Source organism: Salmo salar, chromosome ssa05 (genome assembly GCF_905237065.1).
Source record: "Salmo salar chromosome ssa05, Ssal_v3.1, whole genome shotgun sequence".
Classification (NCBI taxonomy): domain Eukaryota; kingdom Metazoa; phylum Chordata; class Actinopteri; order Salmoniformes; family Salmonidae; genus Salmo; species Salmo salar.
In genome coordinates this window covers 30,752,611-30,777,498 of record NC_059446.1, presented here as the reverse complement: position 1 = coordinate 30,777,498, position 24,888 = coordinate 30,752,611, and the positions used below count along the sequence as shown (strand labels likewise).

The 24,888-nt window shown below is 41.7% G+C and overlaps 2 protein-coding genes across 6 annotated transcripts; one reads left to right on the top strand and one right to left on the bottom strand.

The window, feature by feature from the left end:
* The first annotated feature begins 4 nt into the window (after positions 1 to 4).
* Positions 5 to 17,434, top strand: LOC106604589 (nucleoside diphosphate-linked moiety X motif 6). Of its 5 annotated transcripts, none has more exons than XM_045718046.1 (4): positions 5 to 174; positions 362 to 509; positions 4,861 to 5,068; positions 15,825 to 17,434. In XM_045718046.1, exons 2-4 carry the CDS (start codon positions 390 to 392, stop codon positions 16,205 to 16,207), a joined length of 711 nt encoding a protein of 236 aa, XP_045574002.1. In that variant the 5' UTR covers positions 5 to 174; positions 362 to 389; the 3' UTR covers positions 16,208 to 17,434. The 5 variants fall into 5 exon arrangements, 4 of the variants coding, with proteins under 4 accessions (XP_045574002.1, XP_045574001.1, XP_045574000.1 ...); XM_045718044.1 differs by lacking the exons at positions 5 to 174; positions 362 to 509 and adding exons at positions 544 to 1,666; positions 15,278 to 15,332; XM_014199375.2 differs by lacking the exons at positions 5 to 174; positions 362 to 509 and adding exons at positions 1,677 to 2,233; positions 15,278 to 15,332.
* On the bottom strand, positions 14,648 to 23,788 carry LOC106604591 (fibroblast growth factor 2). The gene is made up of 3 exons (XM_014199378.2): positions 23,148 to 23,788; positions 20,639 to 20,742; positions 14,648 to 17,224 (listed from the first exon to the last, which is right to left on the bottom strand). The coding sequence occupies exons 1-3, from the start codon at positions 23,323 to 23,325 to the stop codon at positions 17,039 to 17,041; spliced, it is 468 nt and encodes a 155-aa protein (XP_014054853.1). The 5' UTR covers positions 23,326 to 23,788; the 3' UTR covers positions 14,648 to 17,038.
* Between the last annotated feature and the right edge of the window lie 1,100 nt (positions 23,789 to 24,888).

Here is a 24,888-nt window from a genome sequence, read left to right as displayed (position 1 = left end):
TTTGGTGCGAAAACGGATGAAGCATCAGAATATATATATATAAGATACCTATATATTTACAAAAAAAACAACATAATATAGCTTTGTATGATATTATTTTACTTGCTAGCAACTTACAAAAACACAACATAATGTAGCAAAGATGTCCACATAAATGTGAAGTAGTATATAACGGTATGTATGCAACTTCAGCGTTAACTTGATGTATTTATGTAACCCGCGAGTAAGTCATATTTCAGGGACGCTTTTTCATGAAAATATATTTCAAGGCTTTTATAACATGTTAACTCTTACTTGCAAACTACTACATATAGTAAGAAATGCGCTTCAAATAAAACGCTTCGCCTTACGGATACTATAGGGTCGTCGAGGGCTGGTCGAGAATTCACATGCTCAGCAAGCCGGTTACAACTACAGAACGAGCAGGGGAGGAATGTAAATGTTTTGTCTGGGAAAGTGCACAGATTCGGCAGATATCAGCGAAAGAGTATTTAGTCATTTACTACGAGGTATGTAGACCTGGGTGTCAAACATACACACACTGTGTGTACAAAACATTAAGAACACCTGGTCAGTCTGTCATGGAAAGAGGTGTTCTTAATGTTTCTATATGCTCAGTGTATATATTTGTTTTTACTCAAACCATCCGCTATATATTGGGTGACATGAAAATATAGATCTTTGGCCACGCTCACCAGTGGTAGAAAACGAATATATGCTGAACAAAAATGTAAATGCAACGATTTTACTGAGTTACAGTTCATATAATGAAATCAGTCAATTGAAATAAATGTATTAGGCCCTAATCTACGGATTCCACATGACTGAGCATGAGTGGCGTTTTTTACATATGCACAAAAATCGTATTTCTCAGAAATGTTGTGCACAAATTTGTTGACATCCCTATTAGTGAGCCTTTCTCCTTTGCCAAAATAATCAGCAAAGGACTAAATCTGTTGCTAGATGATTGAATGCTCATTTCTCCACCATATGCATCCAACGTCGTTTTAGAGAATTTGGCAGTGCGTCCAACTGTTGCTGATGTCAACGTTGTGAAGAGAGTGCCCAATGGCGCTGGTGGGGTTATGGTATGGGCAGGCATAAGCGACGGACAATGAACATCATTTTATTTTATTGATGGCAATTGGAATGAACAGTGATATATTGACAAGATACTGAGGCCCATTGTGAGGCCTATTATGTTTAAGGTATCTGTGACCAACAGATACCTTAAGAATATATGTATTCCCAGTCATGTGAAATCTACAGATTAGGGTCTAATGAATTTATTTAAATTGACTATACATATATAATTTCCTTATGATCTGTAACTCATTAAAATCTTTGAAATTGTTGCATGTTGAGTTTATATTTTTGTTGAGTATACATCTACTCAGATACTGAATGATGAATCTACTCAGACATGTTCCTTTGACTGTGTGATGTTTTGTTTGTTTTTCAAACTCTTTGGCTCAGTGGAGGACAGAGGGCCAGGTGGCAGTATGGCTTCATGTGCCTATCTCTTTCAGCCGTTGTGCCGCAGCTGCCTCTGCTCATGGCTTCACCTACCACCGCGCCAAACAGGACCGCTCAATTCTGTCTCTGTGGCTGGGAGATGGGCAGAGCAGGCTGCCCGGGTTTGCTACTTATCAGATTGGAGTGGCAGGTAGTATAGTCCTTGTATAACCTGACCTATATCACAGGTTTATACTGCTCAGGATCAGGTCTGCTTCAGGTATCTTAAAGCCTTTGCACACACGCTTGTGCAGAAATATTCATGGGGCAAATATCAGTTATTTCACATTTAGTTTGTGTTTGACATGCAAACAAATAGACTTGGGCTGTGTGGGGGTGGAAAACAATGTTCAGGGAAGGGAACAGCATGTTGGCTGGCAGTTTTTTTAAATTTTTATAAACATCAACACAATCATCCACCAGGTGGCATGCTGTTTCCTTTATCCCTCCCCCAAAGTGGATGCAAGCATGTCAGAACATGTCTGTGGAAGGAGGATGGCCAAAACCTGGTCCACATGGTCTGATGGCATGTTGCCAACAGTGACTTACAGTGTTTTTAGGACTGATATGTGTTGGAGTACACACCAACACAACACACTGGGTAATTTGTGTTATTAAATCATTTAATTTACGTCATATCATCATCCAAGGAGTTTTAGTGTCAAACCGAGCAACCAGATCCTTTTCTTGAAGATATTTTGGGGTCAAAAATGAATTGGTGAGTGTACCAATAACCTTGCCACTTACAGTTAGGTCCAAAATTATTGGCACTCTTGATAAAGATGAACAAAAAATACTAAAATAAATATGACAAATAATGAGCTATATTGTATGTGAAAAAAATGTGTGACAAATGTATTATGTTATTCAAATACATTTGCTCAGAGAAAGAGATTTTGTTTAATAAGTAATATACTTTATATTTTTTTTTTAAGATAGGGGTCAAAATTATTTCCACGTCTGTTTTCAATACCTTTCGAAACCTCACCTTGCGAGGGTAATGTCACTGAGCCTTTTTCTAAAATGTTTTATGAGAATGGAGAACACACTGGGAGGTTTCTTAGACCATTCCTCCATACAGCATCTTTCCAGATCCTTGATATCCTTCGTCTGCGCTTATGGACGGCTCTCTTCAATTCAAACCACAGGTTTTCAATGGGGTTTAAGTACAGTCTTGATTTTGTGGTCATTTAACCGTTGCGAATGACAGGCACATCGATCTGCAGGTTGAACATGGTGAGATTAAAGACTCCTAAATTGATAGTGCAGTTTGTTTAGGTGATTTTACAGCTAACTAGCTACTTTACATGCTAATATTGTCTTTGGTATTATTGTACCCAGCTACGTTTGCTAGCTAGCCAGCCAGCCAATAAAGAGAGAATTGCATCTGTAGTTGACTTGAGCTGCAACAGATTTCCACATTCCCCCCCCCCCATGTTGCTACCAACCTTATTATAATACCAAAATGAAACATTTGTTCACCAAAAATATTATTCTCAGTGTTATTTAACACTATGAATTTAAAGGAATGAGTGGTTTTGGGAGAATTTTTCCTTGATTCAGGACCCAAACTGTCAGCCACAGCAGCCAATAGTTTTACATGATCCACACTTCCCCTTCGTTGATTACTTGGTTTGCTGCGTCATTCCCGAGTTTACAGGCCCAGTCACTGCCTTTGGAGGAAACTTTTCTCCCCCTCCACAGCTAACCTAATGATAGCTTCTCAGGCCGGTACCCTTGCAATCTCCTGTGATGTGCCCGGTGCCGGCTGGGAATGACATCAATTTCCACACGGAAGGCCAAGTCGGGGATTAGACGACCCATCCCTCGTCACACATCTGGGGGATTCATTCAAGGACTAGAGTGTGTCCTGGTGAGACACCGGACGGAAAAACAAGGGCCCATTTCCTTCTCCCTGGAGCTGTCAACAGAGGCACATAGCTGGCCCTCTTAGTCACAACCCACTGGGCACAAATGTTAGTTCAACATCTAGTTTTGATTTACATTGGTTGAGTTGTCAACTAAACGTGAATTTAACGTGAAATCAACAAAAAGGTTAAGTTTGGTGAAAAATATGAAATTCCCTTACATTGATTTTCAAATCTTATCAGTTTTCCACATTGATTCAACATCATCACATTGCATTTTTGGGTTGAAATGACGTGGAAACAATGTTGATTTACCCAGTTTTTGCCCAATGGGAACCTGTTGAAAAAGGGGTTTAGTTATCAAAAAAAGACTGCTCCCACTAGGCCTAAAGGGATGGCAAACGTTTCACAACTGTTACCGAGTCACCCTCTCTGTTTCACTACAGACTATGTCAACACAGACTGTACAATGTAGGAAGGACCTTGAAATTTGTCACTACCTTTACTCACTTAGGATGAGTTATTGATAATAAATTACAGTATTACCTTGTTTTCTAGTCTGGCCTGGCCATGGTGGTATATATAGTCCAACATTTGTTGACGCAACTAAGTATACCTCACTGGAAGAGAATAGCGATTGAATATCAGTCAAGTTCCTGATGTTTTCCGAGTTGTTGTGATGGCCCCTCTCTCTGGCAGGCTGAATAAAGCCCGGCCCCAGGGCACTTAGTGCTCACTCCACGTGGGTCAGTTTAATGAAACCTTTTCATGTTCTCTCAAACCCAATAATAATTACCTGGTCTGAAGTCAGTTGTCTGGAAGCTGTCGTCAAGGTTCTTTGGAGTATGGACCAGCACGTAGACACTAGCCTTCTGGAATGATTGCATAATTATCTTTATAACACATTGATTAGCATGTTGTTATGATGATGGTTGGTATTTACTGTAGTTGGCTAGTAACTTTTTTCTATCCATCAAGGTGCAGTCATTGATTAGTCAAATGTTAAGGTTGTCGTCGTACAAGATAAAAACAAGGTACCGGACTGTTTCTCTGCCTGTCATGTTCTATGTATTACATAAGGCTCAACTTGAAACTTGTTTTCTTTTATGAGATACGTCGACTTCATTAGGGACCAATCCATAAGAGTCTATTGGACACACTGTCACGTTTGCTCCTGCTACGCCCTCTGGTGTTCATCCGGTGTCTTCTTTACCTGCAGTTACTCCAGTACACTCTCTCCCTCTCTGTGTGATTGTGTGGTTGGAGACAGGTGTGCTGGAGTCAGAGCAAATTCCTTCCAGCTGCAACTCGTTCCATAATCAAGACCTCTACAAATACTCAGTCCTGCCACTTCCACTCTGCCAGATTGTAATCTCTGCTCAGTCAGTTATTATTCTAGCCATTTATGATTACGCAAGATCCTGTTACTCTGTTGTGCCTGTTTCCCTGCCTGACACTGTTTATCCTCTCATTGCAGTTACTGCCCTGTTTCTTGCTCCTGTCTCCTGTTCCACATCTCACCACCCAACTACCTTGCTCTGGATTTTACTCACCATCACTACTTTGGATTCCCCTCAGGATCTGTTTACCCTGTTCTACTCAGCCAACTCCAACCTCTGTCTCCACATCTGGTTTTTCTGCAACTCATCCGAGCTTCCCCGGATCTGCACTCCATATCGCTCTGTGTAACAAATATTTTGGTTCATTTATCCCTGTTTCCTCATCTGAGTCTGCTCTTGGGTTCCCCGGTGTCGCTCCGCTTAACACACCCGTGTGTCAATCTAATGAACATAATCAAAAAAATCCCCCTTAATCTATCAGTTTAAAGTAGAGATACTTTTCAGCATGAGATGTGTCTCATTCCACTGCATCCGCCTATGTTGGCCTCCCGCATCTGTGGTGGAAGGTGGCTGAGCTACAGTGCCTTGCAAAAGTATTCATTCCCCCTTGGTCTTTTTCCTATATTGTTGCATTACAACCTGTAATTTAAATAGATTTTTATTTGGATTTCATGTAACGGACATACACAAAATAGTCCGAATTGGTGAAGTGAAATGTAAAAAATAACTTGTTTCAAAAAATTATATTAAAATATATTTCATAAAAAAAAAAAAAGTGGTGGGTGTGTATGTATTCATCCCCTTTGCTAACTAGCCCCTAAATAAGATCTGGTGCAACCAATTACCTTCAGAAGTCACATAATTAGTTAGATTGCACACAGGTGGACTTTATTTAAGTGTCACATGATCTGTTACATGATCTCAGTATATATACACCTCTTCTGAAAGGCCCTAGAGTCTGCACCCCCACTAAGCAAGGTGTACCACCAAGCAAGCGGCACCATGAAGACCAAGGAGCATTCCAAACAGGCCAGGGACAAAGTTGTGGAGAAGTACAGATCAGGGTTGGGGTTATAAAAAAATATCCAAAACTTTGAACATCCCACGGAGCACCATTAAATCCCTTATTAAAAAATGGAAAGAATATGGCAGCACAACAAAACTGACGGACTAGGCAAGGAGGGCATTAATCAGATAGGCAACAAAGAGACCAAAGATATTGGGGTGACAGGTAGCCTAGTGGTTAGAGCATTGGGCCAGTAACCAAAAGGTTGCAAGATCAAATCCCCCAGCTGAGAAGGTAAAAATCTGTTGTTCTGCCCCTGAACAAGGGAGTTAACCCACTGTTCCTAGGCCGTTGTTGTAAATAAGAATTTGTTCTTAATTGACGCCTAATTTAAAAAAAAAACCCTGAAGTGGAGATTGGAGTGTCTGTCCATAGCTGTACACTCCACAGAGCTGGGCTTTATGGAAGAGTGGCCAGAAAAAAAGCCTTTACCTAAAGGAAAAAAATAAGCTAACATGTTTGGTGGGAGACAACAACCTCTGTGTCCTAAAGGTTTGGCTTAGTTTTTTGGCAACTAAAATAAGGGGTTAAATATGTGTCCAAAAAAATGAAAATATATAAAATAATTTCCCGAGCTTTCTTATATCTCCTAGATATAGGACAGACACTTAAAAACCTTATTCCTTATATATTTGTTGACTGTCTTTTTTGCTGTTAATGTGTTTTTCAGTGTTTCTATTGGTTATAGTAGTAAAGGCCAAATTCTATATTTGATCAAATAATTGTGTATGATCCATGTAACCATCTTTAAACAATTCCATATGTTAGCTTAGTAGAACACCCCTCCCCTCCCTCGTGTACACCGGTTGCGTCAAGCTGTATGCGTTCCGGCAGAAGTCCATTCATTTAATTGGGAGGCAAATCGTGCTGCTGCGACTCATCTGTAGGACTAGTTTGTGGTGAGTGGCACTGCGTGCAGTGTGTCGCATGCATTGGATATTTTCAACTTGCTGCTTGCTTCACCGTGCGGTACCAGTAGAAAACCCCCGAAGAAGTTTCTAATGTGTAGTGTGACAGTTTTTGTTGTGATGCGGCACATGGATTGTGAAGACTACGTAAAATGTACTGTACGGCAATAACCTGTGCACGCAGTGTTAGACTTTCAGAGGTTAAGTGTCAGTGTAGGGAAGTGCAACTAAACCATTGTGAGATTTGTTACTGAAACTAAAGCTTTTCAGCCACACTGATGCTGTCTGAGCTCTGGAATTCAATGTGCCTCTTCAATCGACACTGAGCGGTAAATGGTAGTAGTTGTTTTCCTTCCTTTCCACTGTTATAAATGGCTATCATTATCTGTGTTTATTTAGGCAGTTTCCTGGCATCTGCTGGCCCTAAGTCTGTCTCTCTCCATGGGGAGAATTCATCTCCTCTCACAGACTTTACCTTGACTTCTGCTGCAGCGCCGTCTCACTTAGCATAGCTCCCCACAGCATTACGCAACCTCAAGCAAACATCCTTAACTCCTGCTTGTGTATGCTGAGTACACCAAACATTTCATACATTGCCATCATCTGTTCTCTTAAAGACTTAACCGGTATTTCTGAAGCAATTTGCAGTGTGGAGGTATCATAACAGGACTCAATGGCAACTCTTTGGTTGAATATTTCTCAGTGTACCCAATCACTGCAATAAATGTCAGGCGCAGTGCTCACATTCACTGTAATATTTATTTTATTTATTTCACCTTTATTTAACCAGATAGGCCAGTTGAGAACAAGTTGTCATTTACAACTGCGACCTGGCCAAGATAAAGCAAAGCAGTGCGACAAAAACAACAGAGTTACACATAAACAAACATACAGTCAATAACGCAATAGAAAAAAAAAAAGAAAAATCTATGTACAGTGTGTGCAAATGTAGAAGAGTAGAGAGGTAGGCAATAACTAGGCCATAGAGGCAAAATAATTACAATTTAGCATTAACAATGGAGTGATAAATGGGCAGATGATGATGTGCAAGTAGAGATACTGGGGTGCAAGAGGGTAAGTAATAATATGGGGATGAGGTAGTTGGGTGTGCTATTTACAGATTGGCTGTGTACAGGTACAGTGATAGGTAAGTTGCTCTGACAGCTGATGCTTAAAGTTAGAGAGGGAGATACAGTGGGGGGGGGGGAAGTATTTGATCCCCTGCTGATTTTGTACGTTTGCCCACTTACAAAGAAATGATCAGTCTATAATTTTAATGGTAGATTTATTTAAACAGTGAGAGACAGAATAACAACAACAAAAAATCCAGAAAAACACATGTCAAAAATGTTATAAAATGATTTGCATTTTAATGAGGGAAATAAGTATTTGACCCCTCTGCAAAACATGACTTAATACTTGGTGGCAAAACCCTTGTTGGCAATCAGAGGTCAGATGTTTCTTGTAGTTGGCCTCCAGGTTTGCACACATCTCAGGAGGGATTTTATCCCACTCCTCTTTGCAGATCTTCTCCAAGTCATGAAGTTTTCGAGGCTGACGTTTGGCAACTCGAACCTTCAGCTCCCTCTACAGATTTTCCATGGGATTAAGGTCTGGAGACTGGCTAGGCCACTCCAGGACCTTAATGTGCTTCTTCTTGAGCCACTCCTTTGTTGCCTTGGCTGTGTGTTTTCAGTCATTGTCAGGCTGGAATACCCATCCACAACCCATTTTCAATGCCCTGGCTGAGGGAAGGATGTTCTCACCCGAGATTTGACGGTACATGGCCCTGTCCATCGTCCCTTTGATGCGGTGAAGTTGTCCTGTCCCCTTAGCAGAAAAACACCCCCAAAGCATAATGTTTCCACCTCCATGTTTGACGGTGGAGATGGTGTTCTTCGGGTCATAGGCAGCATTCCTCCTCCTCCAAACACGGTGAGTTGAGTTGATGCCAAAGAGCTCCATTTTGGTCTCATCTGACCACAACACTTTCACCAGTTGTCCTCTGAATCATTCAGATGTTCATTGGCAAACTTCCGACGGGCATGTATATATATATTCTTGAGCAGGGGGACCTTGCGGGCGCTGCAGGATTTCAGTCCTTCACGGCGTAGTGTGTTACCAATTGTTTTCTTGGTGACTATGGTCCCAGCTGCCTTGAGATCATTGACAAGATCCTCCCGTGTAGTTCTGGGCTGATTCCTCACCGTTTTCATGATCATTGCAACCCCACGAGGTCAGATCTTGCATGGAGCCCCAGGCTGAGAGATATTGACTGTTCTTTTGTGTTTCTTCCATTTGCGAATAATCGCACCAAATGTTGTTACCTTCTCACCAAGCTGCTTGGCGATGGTCTTGTAGCCCATTGTGTAGGTCTAGAATCTTGTCCCTGACATACTTGGAGAGCTCTTTGGTCTTGGCCATGGTGGAGAGTTTGGAATCTGATTGATTGATTGCTTCTGTGGACAGGTGTCTTTTATACAGGTAACAAGCTGCGGTTAGCAGCACTCCCTTTAAGAGTGTGCTCCTAATCTCAGCTCGTTACCTGTATAAAAGACACCTGGGAGCCAGAAATCTTTCTGATTGAGAGGGGGTCAAATACTTTTTTCCCTCATTAAAATGCAAATCAATTTATAACATTTTTGACATGCGTTTTTCTGGATATTTTTGTTGTTATTCTGTCTCTCACTGTTCAAATAATCCTACCATTAAAATGATAGACTGATCCTTTCTTTATCAGTGGGCAAACGTACAAAATCAGCAGGGGATCAAATACTTTTTTCCCCCACTGTATAAGACTCCAGCTTCAGTGATTTTAGCAATTCGTTCCAGTCATTGGCAGCAAAGACCTGGAAGGAAAGGCAGCCAAAGGAAGTGTTGGCTTTGGGGATGACCAGTGCTGGAGCACGTGCTACGTGTGGCTGTTGCCATGGTGACCAGTGAACTGAAGGGTGTCATCTGCGTAGAGGTGGATCAGAGAATCACCAGCAGCAAGAGCGACATCATTGATATATACAGAGAAAAGAGTCGGCCCGAGAATTGAACCCTGTGGCACCCCCAAAGAGACTGCCATAGGTCCGAACAACAAGCCCTCCGATTTGACACACTGAACTATATCTGAGAATAGTTGGTGAACCAGGTGAGGCAGTAATTTGAGAAGCCAATGCTATTGAGTCTGCCGATAAGAATGCGGTGATTGACAGAGTCGAAAGCATTGGCCAGGTTGATGAAGACGGCTGCACAGTACTGTTTTTTATCGATGGCGGTTATGATATTGTTTAGGACCTTGAGCGTGGCTGAGGTGCACCCATGACCAGCTCGGAAACCGGATTGCATAGTGGAGAAGGTACGGTGGGATTCGAAATGGTCGGTGATCTGTTTGTTAACTTAGCTTTCGAAGATTTTAGAAAGGCAGGGCAGGATGGATATAGGTCTGTAACAGTTTGGGTCTAGAGTGTCTCCCCCTTTGAAGAGGGGGAAGACCGCGGCAGCTTTCCAATCTTTGGGGATCTCAGACAATATGAAAGAGAGGTTGAATAGGCTAGTAATAGGGGTTGCAACAATTTCGGTGGATCATTTTAGAAAGAGAGGGTCCAGATTGTCTAGCCCAACTGATTTGTAGGGATACAGGTTTTGCAGCTCTTTCAGAACATCAGCTGTCTGGATTTGGGTGAAGGATAAGCAGGGGGGGGGGGGCTAGGGGAAAAAATGCTTATTGAAATGATCGATTATCGTAGATTTATCGGTGGTGACAGTGTTTCCTATCCTCAGTGCAGTGGGCTGCTCGGAGGAGGTGCTCTTATTCTCCATGGACTTTACAGTGTCCAAAACGTTTTGGAATTACTGCTACAGGAATCAAATTTCTATTTGAAAAAGCTCGCCTTAGCTTTCCTAACTGACTGAGTATATTGGTTCCTGACTTCCCTGAAAAGTTTCATATCGTGGGGGCTATTCGATGCTAATGTCGAACGCCACAGGATGTTTTTGTGCTGGTCAAAGGCAGTCAAGTCTGGGGTGAACCAAGGGCTATATCTGTTCTTAGTTCTACCTTTTTTGAGTGGGGCATGCTTATTTAAGATGGTGAGGAAAGCACTTTTGAAGAGCAACCAGGCATCCTCTATTGACGGGATGAGGTCAATATCCTTCCAAGATACCCGGGCCAGGTCGATTAGAAAGGCCTGCTCGCTGAAGTGTTTTAGGGAGTGTTTGACAGTGATGAGGGGTGGTTGTTTGACAGCGGACCCATTACGCACGCAGGCAATGAGGCAGTGATCGCAAAGATCCTGGTTGAAGACAGCAGAGGTGTATTTAGAGGGCAAGTTGGCCAGGCTGATATCTAAGAGGTTGCCCATTGTTACGGATTTAGGGTTGTATCTGGTAGGTTCCTTGATCATTTGTGTGAGATTGGGGGCATCTAGCTTAGATTGTAGGACGGCCGGGTGTTAAGCATGTCCCAGTTTAGGTCATCTAACAGTACGAACTATGAAGATAGATTGCAGTAGATTGCAACTCTGCCCCCTTTAGCAGTTCTATATTGTTTGAAAATTTTATAGTTAGGGATGGAAATTTCTGGATTTTTGGTGGCCTTCCTAAGCCAGGATTCAGACACGGCTAGGACATCCGGGTTGGCAGTGTGCTAAAGTAGTGAATAAAACAAACTAGAGGTCGACCGATTAATCGGAATGGCCGATTTAATTAGGGCCGATTTCAAGTTTTCATAACAATCGGTAATCGGTATTTTTGCCCACCGATTTGCCGTGTTTTTTTCTTTTTTACACCTTTATTTAACTAGGCAAGTCAGATTAAGAACACATTCTTATTTTAAATGATGGCCTAGGAACGGGGGTTAACTGCCTTGTTCAGGGGGGATTCGTTTTTGCAACCTTCCGGTTACTAGTCCAACGCTCTAACCACCTGCCTTACATTGCACTCCACGAGGAGCCTGCATGGCAGGCTGACTACCTGTTACGCGAGGGCAGCAAGAAGCCAAGGTAAGTTGCTAGCTAGCATTAAACTTATCTTATAAAAAACTATCAATCTTAACATAATCACTAGTTAACTACACATGGTTAATGATATTACTAGTTTATCTAATGTGTCCTGCGTTGCATATACTCGATGCGGTGCCTGTTAATTTCTCATCGAATCACAGCCTACTTCGACAAACGGGTGATGATTTAACAAGCGCATTTGCAAAAAAAGCACTGTCGTTGCACCAATGTACCTAACCATAAACATCAATGCCTTTCTTTAAAATCAATACACAAGTATATATTTTTAAACCTGCATATTTAGTTCATATTGCCTGCTAACATGAAATTGTGTCACTTCTCTTGCGTTCATTGCACGCAGAGTCAGGGTATATGCAACAGTTTGGGCCGCCTGGCTCGTTGCAAACTAATTTGCCAGAAGTTTACGTAATTATGACATAACATTGAAGGTTGTGCAATGTAACAGGAATATTTAGACTTAGGGATGACACCCGTTAGATAAAATACGGAACGGTTCCGTATTTCACTGAAAGAAAAAATGTTTTGTTTTCGAGATGATAGTTTCCGGATTCGACCATATTAATGACCTAAGGCTCGTATTTCTGTGTGTTTATTATATTATAATTAAGTCTATGATTTGATAGAGCAGTCTGACTGAGCGGTGGTAGGCACCAGCAGGCTCGTAAGCATTCATTCAAACAGCACTTTCGTGCGTTTTGCCAGCAGCTCTTCGCAATGCTTCAAGCATTGCGCTGTTTATGACTTCAAGCCTATCAACTCCCAAGATTAGGCTGGTATAACCGATGTGAAATGTCTAGCTAGTTAGCGGGGTGCGTGCTAATAGTGTTTCAAACGTCACTCGCTCTGAGACTTGGAGTAGTTGTTCCCCTTGCTCTGCATGGGTAACGCTGCTTCGAGGGTGGCTGTTGTCGATGTGTTCCTGGTTCGAGCCCAGGTAGGAGCGAGGAGAGGGACGGAAGCTATACTGTTACACTGGCAATACTAAAGTGCCTATAAGAACATCCAATAGTCAAAGGTATACGAAATACAAATCGTATAGAGAGAAATAGTCCTATAATTCCTATAATAACTACAACCTAAAACTTCTTACCTGGGAATATTGAAGACTCATGTTAAAACGAACCACCAGCTTTCATATGTTTCCATGTTCTGAGCAAGGCACTTAAACGTTAGCTTTCTTACATGGCACATATTGCACTTTTACTTTCTTCTCCAACACTTTGTTTTTGCATTATTTAAGCCAAATTGAACATGTTTCATTATTTATTTGAGGCTAAATAGATTTTATTGATGTATTATATTAAGTTAAAATAAGTGTTCATTCAGTATTGTTGTAATTGTCATTATTACAAATAAATAAAATCGGCCGATTAATCGGTATCGGCTTTTTTTGGTCCTCCAATAATCGGTATTGGCGTTGAAAAATCATAATCGGTCGACCTCTAAAACAAACTTAGGGAGGTGGCTTCTAATGTTAACATGCATGAAACCGAGGCTTTTACGGTTACAGAAGTCAACAAATGAGAGCGCCTGGGGAATGGGAGTGATGCTGGGGGCTGCAGGGCCTGGGTTAACCGCTACATCACCAGAGGATCAGAGGAGGAGTAGGATAAGGGTACGGCTAATGGCTATAAGAACTGGTTGTCTGGTGCATTCGGAACAGAGTGTAAAAGAGCAGATTTCTGGGAGCGGAGGAATAGATTCAAGGCATAATGTATAGACAAGGGTATGGTAGGATGTGAGTACAGTGGAGGTAAACCTAGGCATTGAGTGATGAGAGAGGTTTTGTGTCTAGAGGCACCATTTAAGCCAGGTGCGGTCACCGCATGTGTGGAGGGTGGAACAAATGGGCTAGCTAAGGCATATTGAGCAGGGTTGGAGGCTCTACAGTGAAATAAGACAAAAATCACTAACCAAAACAGAAATAGACAAGGCATATTGACATTAGGGAGAGGTATGTGTAGCCGAGTGATCATAGGGTCCAGTGAGTAGCTAGGCGAGCAGGGGACACGGCGATTCAGACAGCTAGCAGGCCGGGGCTAGCAGATGGGCCTCAGGGGGACGTCACAATGGAAGAGCCTGTTGAAACCCCCTCGGACGGTAACGTCGTCAGACCAGTCGTGATGGATCGGCGGGGCTCCATGTTCGGCAGCAAAGGGTCCAGGCCAATTGGCAAAAGAGGTATTGAAGCCCAGGAATTGAGTGGTTTAATATGAGTGGTTTAACCCTTTTATCCATCAGTCAATTTATTCAGACAATGACAGCATCGTGGCGTGCCATTTATGATACGACAGCAATACTTCCACTTTTGCCTCGTGACATCACATCAGCAAGTCTGTCCCGAGTTACTAAACATCACTTGTAGGAACGCTTACAGAAGAATACGTTTCAGGGATACATTATTTCTGCAATGCTAGTTATTGTAGGAAACAGAGGTGAGCGGTCAGTGTTTGGGAAGTAAGAGGAGTATCATCATTTACTGGAAGAGGGTCTCATACACTCAGTCTGGCCCTTGGCCATTGGCAGAGTTTGGCAGGCTAAGACCATCCAGAGATTCTCTAGGGTTGTGTTTCCTGAAAGTGAACCTCTGTGGGCCATTATCACTGACGTCTGCACCAAGACGGCAAATGTAGCAGACAGAAAAGAATGCCTGTAATTGCGTTGTAGCTAGGTGATTTGTGGTAGAGACAAAGGATTTGTAATTTGCTGTGTTGAAATCTGATGAAATAATGTGCAATGGGTTGACGTAGGTTTTAGAACAATATGAGTCATTGGCTGTTGATTTGGGATAAGAATTACGATCATGATTCTTAATTGCTATTCGGTCCGTTTGTACTTTTCTGACTTGTGATGTGCTCATAACCATTAGGCCAACCTGTATCTAGAACCACAGCCACTTTACCAGAGCACAATTTGGTAAACCACACAAAACTTGATGTATATTGTTAAGATACGTTTATTCTTGAATTGTCCTACCTTGTTGCAGATATAAGTAGCTTCAACAAATATAGCACTTTGTAGGTATGTATGTTTACAAAAAGGAATGAAATTATGAAAGTGTAGTGCTTTACAGTTCATCAAAACTTTGAACAAGATCAAGCAAATCAAATACAGAAAAATATTGTTTTATAATTGCAAACAAAAAGTAACATTTGAATTAATCAAGAGCTACAATAAATGTAAGCTACAATAAACTACTTAATAATTTAAACAGCAGCGACCTGTCTTTAAATATAGTCTAAGAGTGGTGAAACTAAACACCAAACTTAATTGCTTAGATTTTCTCAAGAATAACAACATACAATCATATCAAAATTAATATTTAGAGCATCGGGCAGAATCCTATCTTTAGATCTGAGTACAAAGCATAACTTTTAACATTAAAGCATACATTTGACAAGTGTGAATTAGGTGGATGTAAGTTAGATTTGTCCCTGTGCACATTCAATTGTAACATACTTATCAATGCTGAAGGACACTGGAGGACACTTTCACAAATAAAATACTTGGATGCAGCCCATTCAATTTGCATCCTAATTCAAAGTATATTATTGTGACTTAATTTCAGACAGTAAATGCATGGAAGTTCCCTGGAGGGCTCTCGGATCCAGGAGAAAACATTGGTCAGTGATACAACCACATAACATATACCATACATAGACAATATCTAAATGCATACACACATACCTATTCATACGAATGTTTACTTTTTCAAACTACCTCCTCAGAAATTCATATGAACTACACTCAAGCATATATCTAAACCATTTTAAGACTTAAAACAGACTTCAAATAAACGTTTTACTAGTTACAAGTTCAACTTGTTTTTTTAAGCAGCTTTTGATACAAAGCCCCACCTACTGAAGCAGCGTTGTATGTGACTAAAGTACAATCAAATTCCCTTTTTAGAACCAAATTTCATTTTCATGAATTACAATGTAAAAATGTTGTTAAGGGCGCTCACATTGTATGACACAATTTTTATTTGTGTCCAGTGAGCATTATCATGCAGTCAGATAAGATGTACAGTAATGGAGTTTTCAAAACAAAGATGTTTAAAGAACAGTACAAACATATAAAATCTCCTTTTGTTCTGTTTATTTTCTTTTTCCAAGCCTTCACTGCGGTCCGTGAGGTCTTTGAGGAGACTGGAGTCCGCTCAGAGTTCAAGTCCCTCCTGAGCATCAGGCAGCAGCACAGTCTCCCAGGTTCTTTTTGGTATGTCCAGATGTACATCATCTGCCGCCACAGCCCCCTCACATACGACATCAACTTCTCCACCCAGGAGTGCCTGCGCTGTGAGTGGCGGGAGCTAACCGAGCTAACCAAGATTAGCTCCACTACTCCTATCACTAGCCGCCTAGCCAGGCTTCTGCTTCACGGCCTGAACCAGGGATTCGACAAGATTGACCTGGCTATGGAGGAGCTGCCAGCTGTCTACTCAGGGAGGTTCTACCAGCTGTACCACAGGGTGCTGCCTCCAGCACTTAAACACTAGACCTGAGGATAGGACCTGCCTAGCCTAGTGCATCGACGCTAATGGCACGAACACGTCAGTGCTAGTCATATGAGCGTGTGGATGGCCTTTCACCATAATACTTGAAGTGTATATTTATGACAGACTGGAATAGGTTTTTCTGAACTGTTACACGGGAAGGAGGGTGTAGCCAATGGTACCGATGATGATCACTGTAAAGGACATTTTTCACAAATCACAAGACGTACGTACCTCTTGTCTGTAAAGATAAAAATATACACAATTTGAAGAAATAGGCTACTCTGTTTGGGAAGAACCTCAGGGCCACTAAGCTCTAAAATCAAATTAATCATTAATATGTCCAGTTTGAGAGGTGCAATATCATATACTGTAGTATTGTACTAGGTCTACTGTTTGTGTTGCAATGACTTTAGAGTAATGGTGTGCTCGATTTATCTTTGCCAACCCAATGTTCTATTTAAAAGTTGTATCAAGTAAAGTTCTGGGCATGACCAAGCTAACCTGTACTGCAGTGCAGTAAAAAGTACATTTTTAAAGCCCAGAGCTACTAAGTGGCATCTTGTGTGTTATCACTTTCTTTTTCGTCTTAAATAATGTACCTTCAAAATTGTTAAACCAAGAAAAATAAGCAGAGTATCAAAGCACACTAGAATATTTGAAGCAGCTCTAGTCAAACTCACATTATATAGTTGAATTGAATTGCCGTTAAAGTACCTAACTACAGGATGATTATGTCGTCACAGTCATTTAATAAGCTCCATTGTATTTCTTCATGTCCTGTCTGTTTGTGTGCAGCCAGGCTGACTTTCAGATTGGTACGACAAGGTGAGCTCAGCGTCTGGCCGACATGGGGAGAAAGAGAATGGCTTTTTGGCCGGGTCCAGTTTTGGATCCTGACTTGTACTGGCCAGTCCTTTTCAGTGCCACATACATTTCAGGGTACTTTCGAGAGCGGTAGGTGTTGTAGTTGTTACTCTCCAGCCTCTCCATGAAGTAGCATTCATCTGTTGTCCGTCTCTGTAGAGAGAGAGAATGTTCGAAAGATATGAGATAGCAAATCAGAGATCAATTTACAATACATTTGTTAATCCAGTTATATTATTCTTTGATACACTTGATACACTTTCATATTGTAAACTGAACCAATGATAAATGTCAATGAAACTCTTTTGAAAACTTGTCTTTGTCTTATGAAATAAAACGTAATGGGCAGGATTCTCAAACAAAGATGAATAAACCTACTCTTGAACTAAAAGCCATGTTCAATGGGTAATGTCCACCAGTGACAAGCTTTGGGCAGTGATGGTTATTTATATTATAAAAAAAGATCCACATTTCATGTACATAACTGGAGTTTAGCCTAGGTCTTAGCGGCCAGGGGAAAAGTTGAAACAAATGTTTAGTCATTGTGATATCCCCTAAATGAGCCATTTCATTTAGACAGAATTAAATATAGTTGATTTTTACATGCTCTGTGGAGAAAAGGGAAAAGCTTGCAACGCTGACAAAAAAAATATTATTTGATTAACCCAGTAAAACACATCAGACCTCAATACCTCCATTGTTTCATTGAAGATTACAGAACAGTCTGAACTCCTGTTTAATGTCACACACTAATGAAGATATTTTTCAATAGTTTTACTAGATGTTTTGCCAAGCCAAAGATGTGTGAATAATCATCCATTCTTAAATTAGCAAAACAAACTGTCAGTTCAGTTCTAGTGGCCGTGTGCAAGAAATAGATTTGCTCATCTCCAATAGAAATGAAGTAACTACCAGTTTTCTACCCTCTGACAGGTTTTTGTTATTATATTTTTGTTATTACATGAAATAATGGAAAATATAAATGATTATTCCTGTCCACACTGATTTTGTGTTCATGTGGATGACATCAATCACATCTGGCTGAAATATCTCTTGATAGCAGGGCTAACAGAATTCCCTGCCCTATCCAACAACTGTTGTCCATTCAACCATGGCTACCTAGTATAAAGGATCACTTTTATGGCCCTACCTAACCCTACATGGAAGCAATCCCTGGCACTTATAACAGTCACACAGAACAAAAACAGTTGGAAGTTCAATTCAGAGGGTAGCAACACTGGGAAAGATAAAAGTGTATTCATTTACATTGACTACAAAGTTCAATCCCTATGACCTAATATCTGAATATATATAGACTATCCATGCCGACATGGAAGGCAGTGCTAAAATGGGAATGTAAAGTGAAAAGACAAAGTGAGAAGTAATTGTTAAATGACTAGAGTGTATTAGAAAGTAAGCTCTATCTTTAAAGATGATCCTGTGCATAAAGCTGGTGAGTGGGGCTGAATAAGGACAAGTACAGAACAACATACAGTACCTCCAGCTTCCAATTAAACCTGAACACAACAGTCTATTTACAAAATGCTAACACCAAACTGGAACTTTCCCCCACCCTGAGAGAACGTGTGAGAACAGATCCTGGATGATTGACCACATCAGTGAAGGTGCCATGTCTGTAATGTGTCTGCAAGTGTGTCCATTGCCTAATCTGGTTACTCATTAAGGAGAGACAGGAAACACACCAGTCAGTTATCTGCTCTGACTTCTGCAGTATCCCAGAAGTACCTCAGTTTGCTGCTACCACACTAACAAGTGTAATACGAAAGCAAAATCTGTTGTCAGTGTGTATGACAAGATAATATTTGCTTTCAGCATGAACTTAATGAAAACCTTTCATCTTAGGCATGGGACTGTCCCTGTTAGAGTAAAGCATGAGTTGTAGACCATGACAATACCAAAACAGATGGAATGGAGTTGCTTTGGTAACTGCTTGGTAACTACACTGCTCAAAAAAATAAAGGGAACACTAAAATAACACATCCTAGATCTGAATGAATGAAATAATCTTATTAAATACTTTTTTCTTTACATAGTTGAATGTGCTGACAACAAAATCGACACAAAAATAATCAATGGAAATCCAATTTATCAACCCATGGAGGTCTAGATTTGGAGTCACACTCAAAATGAAAGTGGAAAACCACACTACAGGCTGATCCAACTTTGATGTAATGTCCTTAAAACAAGTCAAAATGAGGCTCAGTAGTGTGTGTGGCCTCCACGTGCCTGTATGACCTCCCTACAACGCCTGGACATGCTCCTGATGAGGTGGCGGATGGTCTCCTGAGGGATCTCCTCCCAGACCTGGACTAAAGCATCCGCCAACTCCTGGACAGTCTGTGGTGCAACGTGGCGTTGGTGGATGGAGCGAGACATGATGTCCCAGATGTGCTCAATTGGATTCAGGTCTGGGGAACGGGCGGGCCAGTCCATAGCATCAATGCCTTCCTCTTGCAGGAACTGCTGACACACTCCAGCCACATGAGGTCTAGCATTGTCTTGCATTAGGAGGAACCCAGGGCCAACCACACCAGCATATGGTCTCACAAGGGTCTGAGTATCTCATCTCGGTACCTAATGGCAGTCAGGCTACCTCTGGCGAGCACATGGAGGGCTGTGCGGCCCTCCAAAGAAATGCCACCCCACACCATGACTGACCCACCGCCAAACCGGTCATGCTGGAGGATGTTGCAGGCAGCAGAACGTTCTCCACGGCGTCTCTAGACTCTGTCACGTCTATCACATGTGCTCAGTGTGAACCTGCTTTCATCTGTGAAGAGCACAGGGCGCCAGTGGCGAATTTGCCAATCTTGGTGTTCTCTGGCAAATGCCAAACGTCCTGCACGGTGTTGGGATGTAAGCACAACCCCCACCTGTGGACGTCAGGCCCTCATACCACCCTCATGGAGTCTGTTTCTGACTGTTTGAGCAGACACATGCACATTTGTGGCCTGCTGGAGGTAATTTTGCAGGGCTCTGGCAGTGCTCCTCCTGCTCCTCCTTGCACAAAGGCAGAGGTAGCGGTCCTGCTGCTGGGTTGTTGCCCTCCTACGGCCTCCTCCACGTCTCCTGATGTACTGGCCTGTCTCCTGGTAGCGCCTCCATGCTCTGGACACTACGCTGACAGACACAGCAAACCTCCTTGCCACAGCTCGCATTGATGTACCATCCTGGATGAGCTGCAGTACCTGAGCCACTTGTGTGGGTTGTAGACTCCGTCTCATGCTACCACTAGAGTGAAAGCACCGCCAGCATTCAAAAGTGACCAAAACATCAGCCAGGAAGCATAGGAACTGAGAAGTGGTCTGTGGTCCCCACCTGCAGAACCACTCCTTTATTGGGGGTGTCTTGCTAATTGCCTATAATTTCCACCTGTTGTCTATTCCATTTGCACAACAGCATGTGACATTTATTGTCAATCAGTGTTGCTTCCTAAGTGGACAGTTTGATTTCACAGAAGTGTGATTGACTTGGAGTTACATTGTGTTGTTTAAGTGTTCCCTTTATTTTTTTGAGCAGTGTATAAGGAAGGTAATGCTTACTCACCGCTCCAAACAGTCTTCCATCTGCATTCATGGCCAGATAGCGGTTGGCTGAGACCCCTTTGATTACTACTTCCCCCACTGAGGTCGCCTGGAGTTGAAGCTTATCTGAGGAGGAAAAATGACTTTAGTCTCAGAGTGAATTGATAGCAACTCCATTGATGCTATTTGTTAGTGGTGTTGAACAAAGACGGATAGAGCAGACTATTATACTGAACAAAAATATAAACGCAACATGTAAAGTGTTGGTCCCATGTTTCATGAGCTGAAATAAAAGATCACAGAAAAGGTCCCATATACACAAAAAGCTTATTTCTCTCAAATGTTGTGCACAAGTTCGTTCACATCCCTGTTAGTGAGCGTTTCTCCTTTGTCAAGATAATCCATCCACCGGACAGGTGTGGCATACCAAGAAGCTAATTAAACAGCATGATTATTACAAAACCTTGTGATGGGAACTATAAAAGGCCTCTCTAAAATGTGCAGTTTTCACACAACGCAATACCACAGATGTCTCAAGTTGAGGAAAAGTGCAATTTGCATGCTGACTGCAGGAATGTCCACCAGAGCTGTTGCCAGAGCATTGAATGTTCATTTCTCTACCATAAGTCGCCTCCAATGTCGTTGTACAGAATTTGGCAGTATGTCACAACTGCAGACCGTGTGTAACCACGCCAGTCCATGACCTCCACATCTGGCTTCTTCACCTGCGGGATTGTCTGAGACCAGCCACCCGGGCAGCTGATGAAACCCTAATAAAACCCTTTTCCGGGGAAAAGCTGATTCTGATTGACTGGGCCTGACTTCCCAGTGGGTGGGCCTAAGCTGTGCCCCTGCCCAGTCATCTGAAATCCATAGATTAGGGCCTAATTTATTTAGTTTAATTGACTGGTTTCCTTATATGAACTGTAACGCAGTAAAATCGTTGAAATTGTTGCATGTTGCGTTTATATTTTTGTTCAGTATCTAGCAGAGGCAAACAAGTTGATACAATATTTTTTTTAATAAAACTTCAGATTAGCGAGATAAGCATTCAGAGTTGTAGTTCACATTGTTTTCACATTTTGAGAAACAATATTGATAATGCCGTAATAGTTATTGAAAGCTTGTATTTGGTTGAAGCGATCATCTTGTAAATACTCCAAACGTTTTGTGGAGTCAGATAAGCCTAGGTGTCCTGCGCCAACGGAGCATATTTGAATAGCATATTTATAGCATAGTTAAAAAACTAAAAAAAAAACTAAAATAGAGTTCTTATCAAACAGACCTCATAAGGCAAGATAGTACATGATGATACATTATAAACTTCTATATAAGAGACATCTGTGTGCACTTAGGGTTTGTTTAATGACTAATGTCATGAAGATCCATTCCTCTCTGAAGGAGTACATAATTAGTAGTTGTTGCATGCAAGGGAGCATCTAGTGTTTACTGAACATCTGTACAGCAGGTCTAGTTATCACATCCCTAAGTGAAACTTTCGGCAATGGTTTATTTCATCATCCCTTGCTTTAATCATATTGAGGATGCAAATGTGCGTATCAACAGAGTCCTTTTCAATGGTTCTATTTGAATGAATGGTCATGACAGAAAGTGTAGTTTAGTGTATGGGTTTAGTGTAGTGTATCCAGTTTAGTGTATGGGTTACTACTATGCTTATAGAATATTGTATGTGCCTTGTTGATTGAAGATAAATGTTGCTGTAAAGTAAATGAGATGCTAATTGTTTTTCAATAATTGAAATGGCCAATGGCCTTTTCATTAAAACTAGTCAGTCTCTTGTCTCCATTCTGACTATAGTAGTTCATTGCTTGTGATGATTTTTGGACAGCTGTTTGATAGCACCTGTTCTAAGTCCCATCCCCTATCTGTCACTCAAGGATCTACTGAGCAGTGCTTCCTGTGACGAAAACCCCCTCTTCTACATGGGCCCCTTCTCCTCCTCCCAATTACTGATGCAATCTGAGAGACATACACTGAAGAAAAAACAACTAGATAGTGAGTTACGAGGTGGTTTCAATGTGTGAGGTGGTTTCAATATGTTGTTGCATGTTAAATTTAAAGCTAATCAATGATACTTTAATATTACACTGAATTGATAAGAACACAAACCTAGAGCTTCAATTTCTATCAATGGCCTTTATGTGGACTCGAGTTGGTCTATCTATGTGTTAATGCACATTTCACTCGAAAACTACATCATATTTTAATTCTGGACATTTGATTTACATGTGACGTCATAGCAGTGACATTTAAAGAATGGCCGTGTTACACACATCAAGATGACTTGAATGAGATCAAAATCCACCACATTCATGAAAGCACTTGCAAAGGCGAATGTAAAAGGACTACAGGAACGACTGTCATTTGAATGCTGTAGAAGCCATAAATAAACACACTCATTCGTAAAATTCCCTTCAGTCCTCCATGATTTCCCTCACGGTTACGTCCCTGTTATCCTTTAAACGCATAAAGAAGCTTTGTCTGCCATGCAAGGGACTGGAACTACTTACTGTGGGGGTCGTTCTTATCTCTGATCCCGTCCACGCTTCCGTTAGAGTTTATCCTCAAGAAGTAGCCTCCGTTTTTACAGTACAACCTCTTGGGCTCCTTAAAGTTTCCTGGAAGGAAGCCGCCACTGCCTCCATCTTCAGGTGTGGCGGGTAGAGTGGTGATTTCTCCTGTGGCCATCTCCTCTTCCCTCTATCCTCTTCCCTGTTGCTGTGCTAGCAGTGCAGCAGCCCCACAGTAGCCTTATGCTAACTGCTGTCCCCTCCCTCCCCCAGCGAGCCTCACAGAGCCTGATTTTAGTTAACCCCCAGGGTCAGATAGTTTGTTTGAGAACACCCCTCTGGTGCAGCATGCCCTCTACTCCCAAGCCGAGAGGAATCTAAGCGCTAGCAGCACTTGGAAAGGAGCTTGTTAGCCGCGACAGCAAGGTCCACCCCTCTCTGGCCTCTTCTCGTTCCTTTAAGAAAGTGCTAAGAGTTGATATTCGAGTGTAGTTTGTATGGGGATTCGTGTGTTCCACCTTCCATCGTCTTCTTCCTCCACTCTTAAGCGCTGAAATGTTTACAGCAGGGCAGCTGGCTGAAATCTGGGGAGACTTTCCCTATGGGCCTCAGTTCGCATGCGCCCTCCGAGGCAAGCACACACACACACACACACACACAGATTTGCACAAGCCCACTTTTACGTTCTAACTGAACCAGCCAACCCTACACAGCACAAACAGAGAAAGGAGGGTAAAACTGGGGCTTACTGATTGAACTGCGTCATAAGAGACCCTTGGCTTGTGCAACCTGAGTGGTGGCTTCAGCTTAGCTTCTTAGAACTTGTGGGTAGAATCAGTGATTCTGTGCCACATTATTGAAGAACAAATGAAATATGCAGCAGAAAGTACAACAGAGTAAATTACAATAGCTTGTCTAATTTAATTCAAGGAAATGTGTAAATATTGAAGATTTGAAAGGACCCTTCACATAGAAACTCTATTTTGAGTTGTGAACTGTATGAAGCAGCTCATTTCAATTATGCCATTTTGATATGTTTTACTTTTAATGAACTTTAACCAGAGTCAAAACTATGAATGTCTGTTTTCAGTGTGCACTAGACAGATACCAGAACACAGATTACTGTACGCAGGGTTGATCATATCATTTTGATTAGATGCATGCATATCAATGAAACATTAAACCACAGGCCGACCACAATGGCTCAGCACAAAATATGAATTTCTATTCACTTGGCTATCCTCAGATGGACTGATAATCGTGTGCCAAGGGAATCATTTTCAGACACTACTTCACATACAAACGCATTCATCTCCAGGTACACTGTCTCACTCTCTGTTTGCCATGATGAAGCATCAGGCCTTAGTTTGCTTCAGACACTCCTCCAATGTAGGTTGGGTTGTGAGCAGACACATAAAAAAAAACTGGCCCTAGTTTGAACTTCCAAATTTGCCACTAGTTTGGTGTGACCCATTTCCTTCTCAGATGTCATGTTTTCATTGGTCATCACACCCCCCACCCATTCACAGCAACACCACCACTGAGTGATGCTTGAGTTAAAATTCCTCTTGATTCCAAAGTAAAGCCCTCAGCGTCTCTGTTACGATCCCTATGGAGCACCTTTGTTAGACTATGGCCAATGGAAATATGGTCAGTCAAAACAAGGTGACAAGCTCATAATTAAAGTTTACCGTTACATAAAAACAAGGCAGCTCCTGGGACCTAATAAGAAATGTTGTGG

Excerpts from the sequence above, each read along its gene's own strand:
- LOC106604589 (XM_045718044.1), top strand. The coding sequence starts at position 1,443 with ATGTTTTGTTTGTTTTTCAAACTCTTTGGCTCAGTGGAGGACAGAGGG. Across the intron at positions 1,667-4,860 it reads TTATCAGATTGGAGTGGCAG|TTACTGCCCTGTTTCTTGCT; the intron begins GTAGTATAGTCC and ends CTCTCATTGCAG. Across the intron at positions 5,069-15,277 it reads TGCACTCCATATCGCTCTGT|ACAGTAAATGCATGGAAGTT; the intron begins GTAACAAATATT and ends ACTTAATTTCAG.
- LOC106604591 (XM_014199378.2), bottom strand. The coding sequence starts at position 23,325 with ATGGCCACAGGAGAAATCACCACTCTACCCGCCACACCTGAAGATGGA. Across the intron at positions 20,743-23,147 it reads AGATAAGAACGACCCCCACA|ATAAGCTTCAACTCCAGGCG; the intron begins GTAAGTAGTTCC and ends TTTCCTCCTCAG. Across the intron at positions 17,225-20,638 it reads ATGGAAGACTGTTTGGAGCG|AGACGGACAACAGATGAATG; the intron begins GTGAGTAAGCAT and ends CTCTCTCTACAG.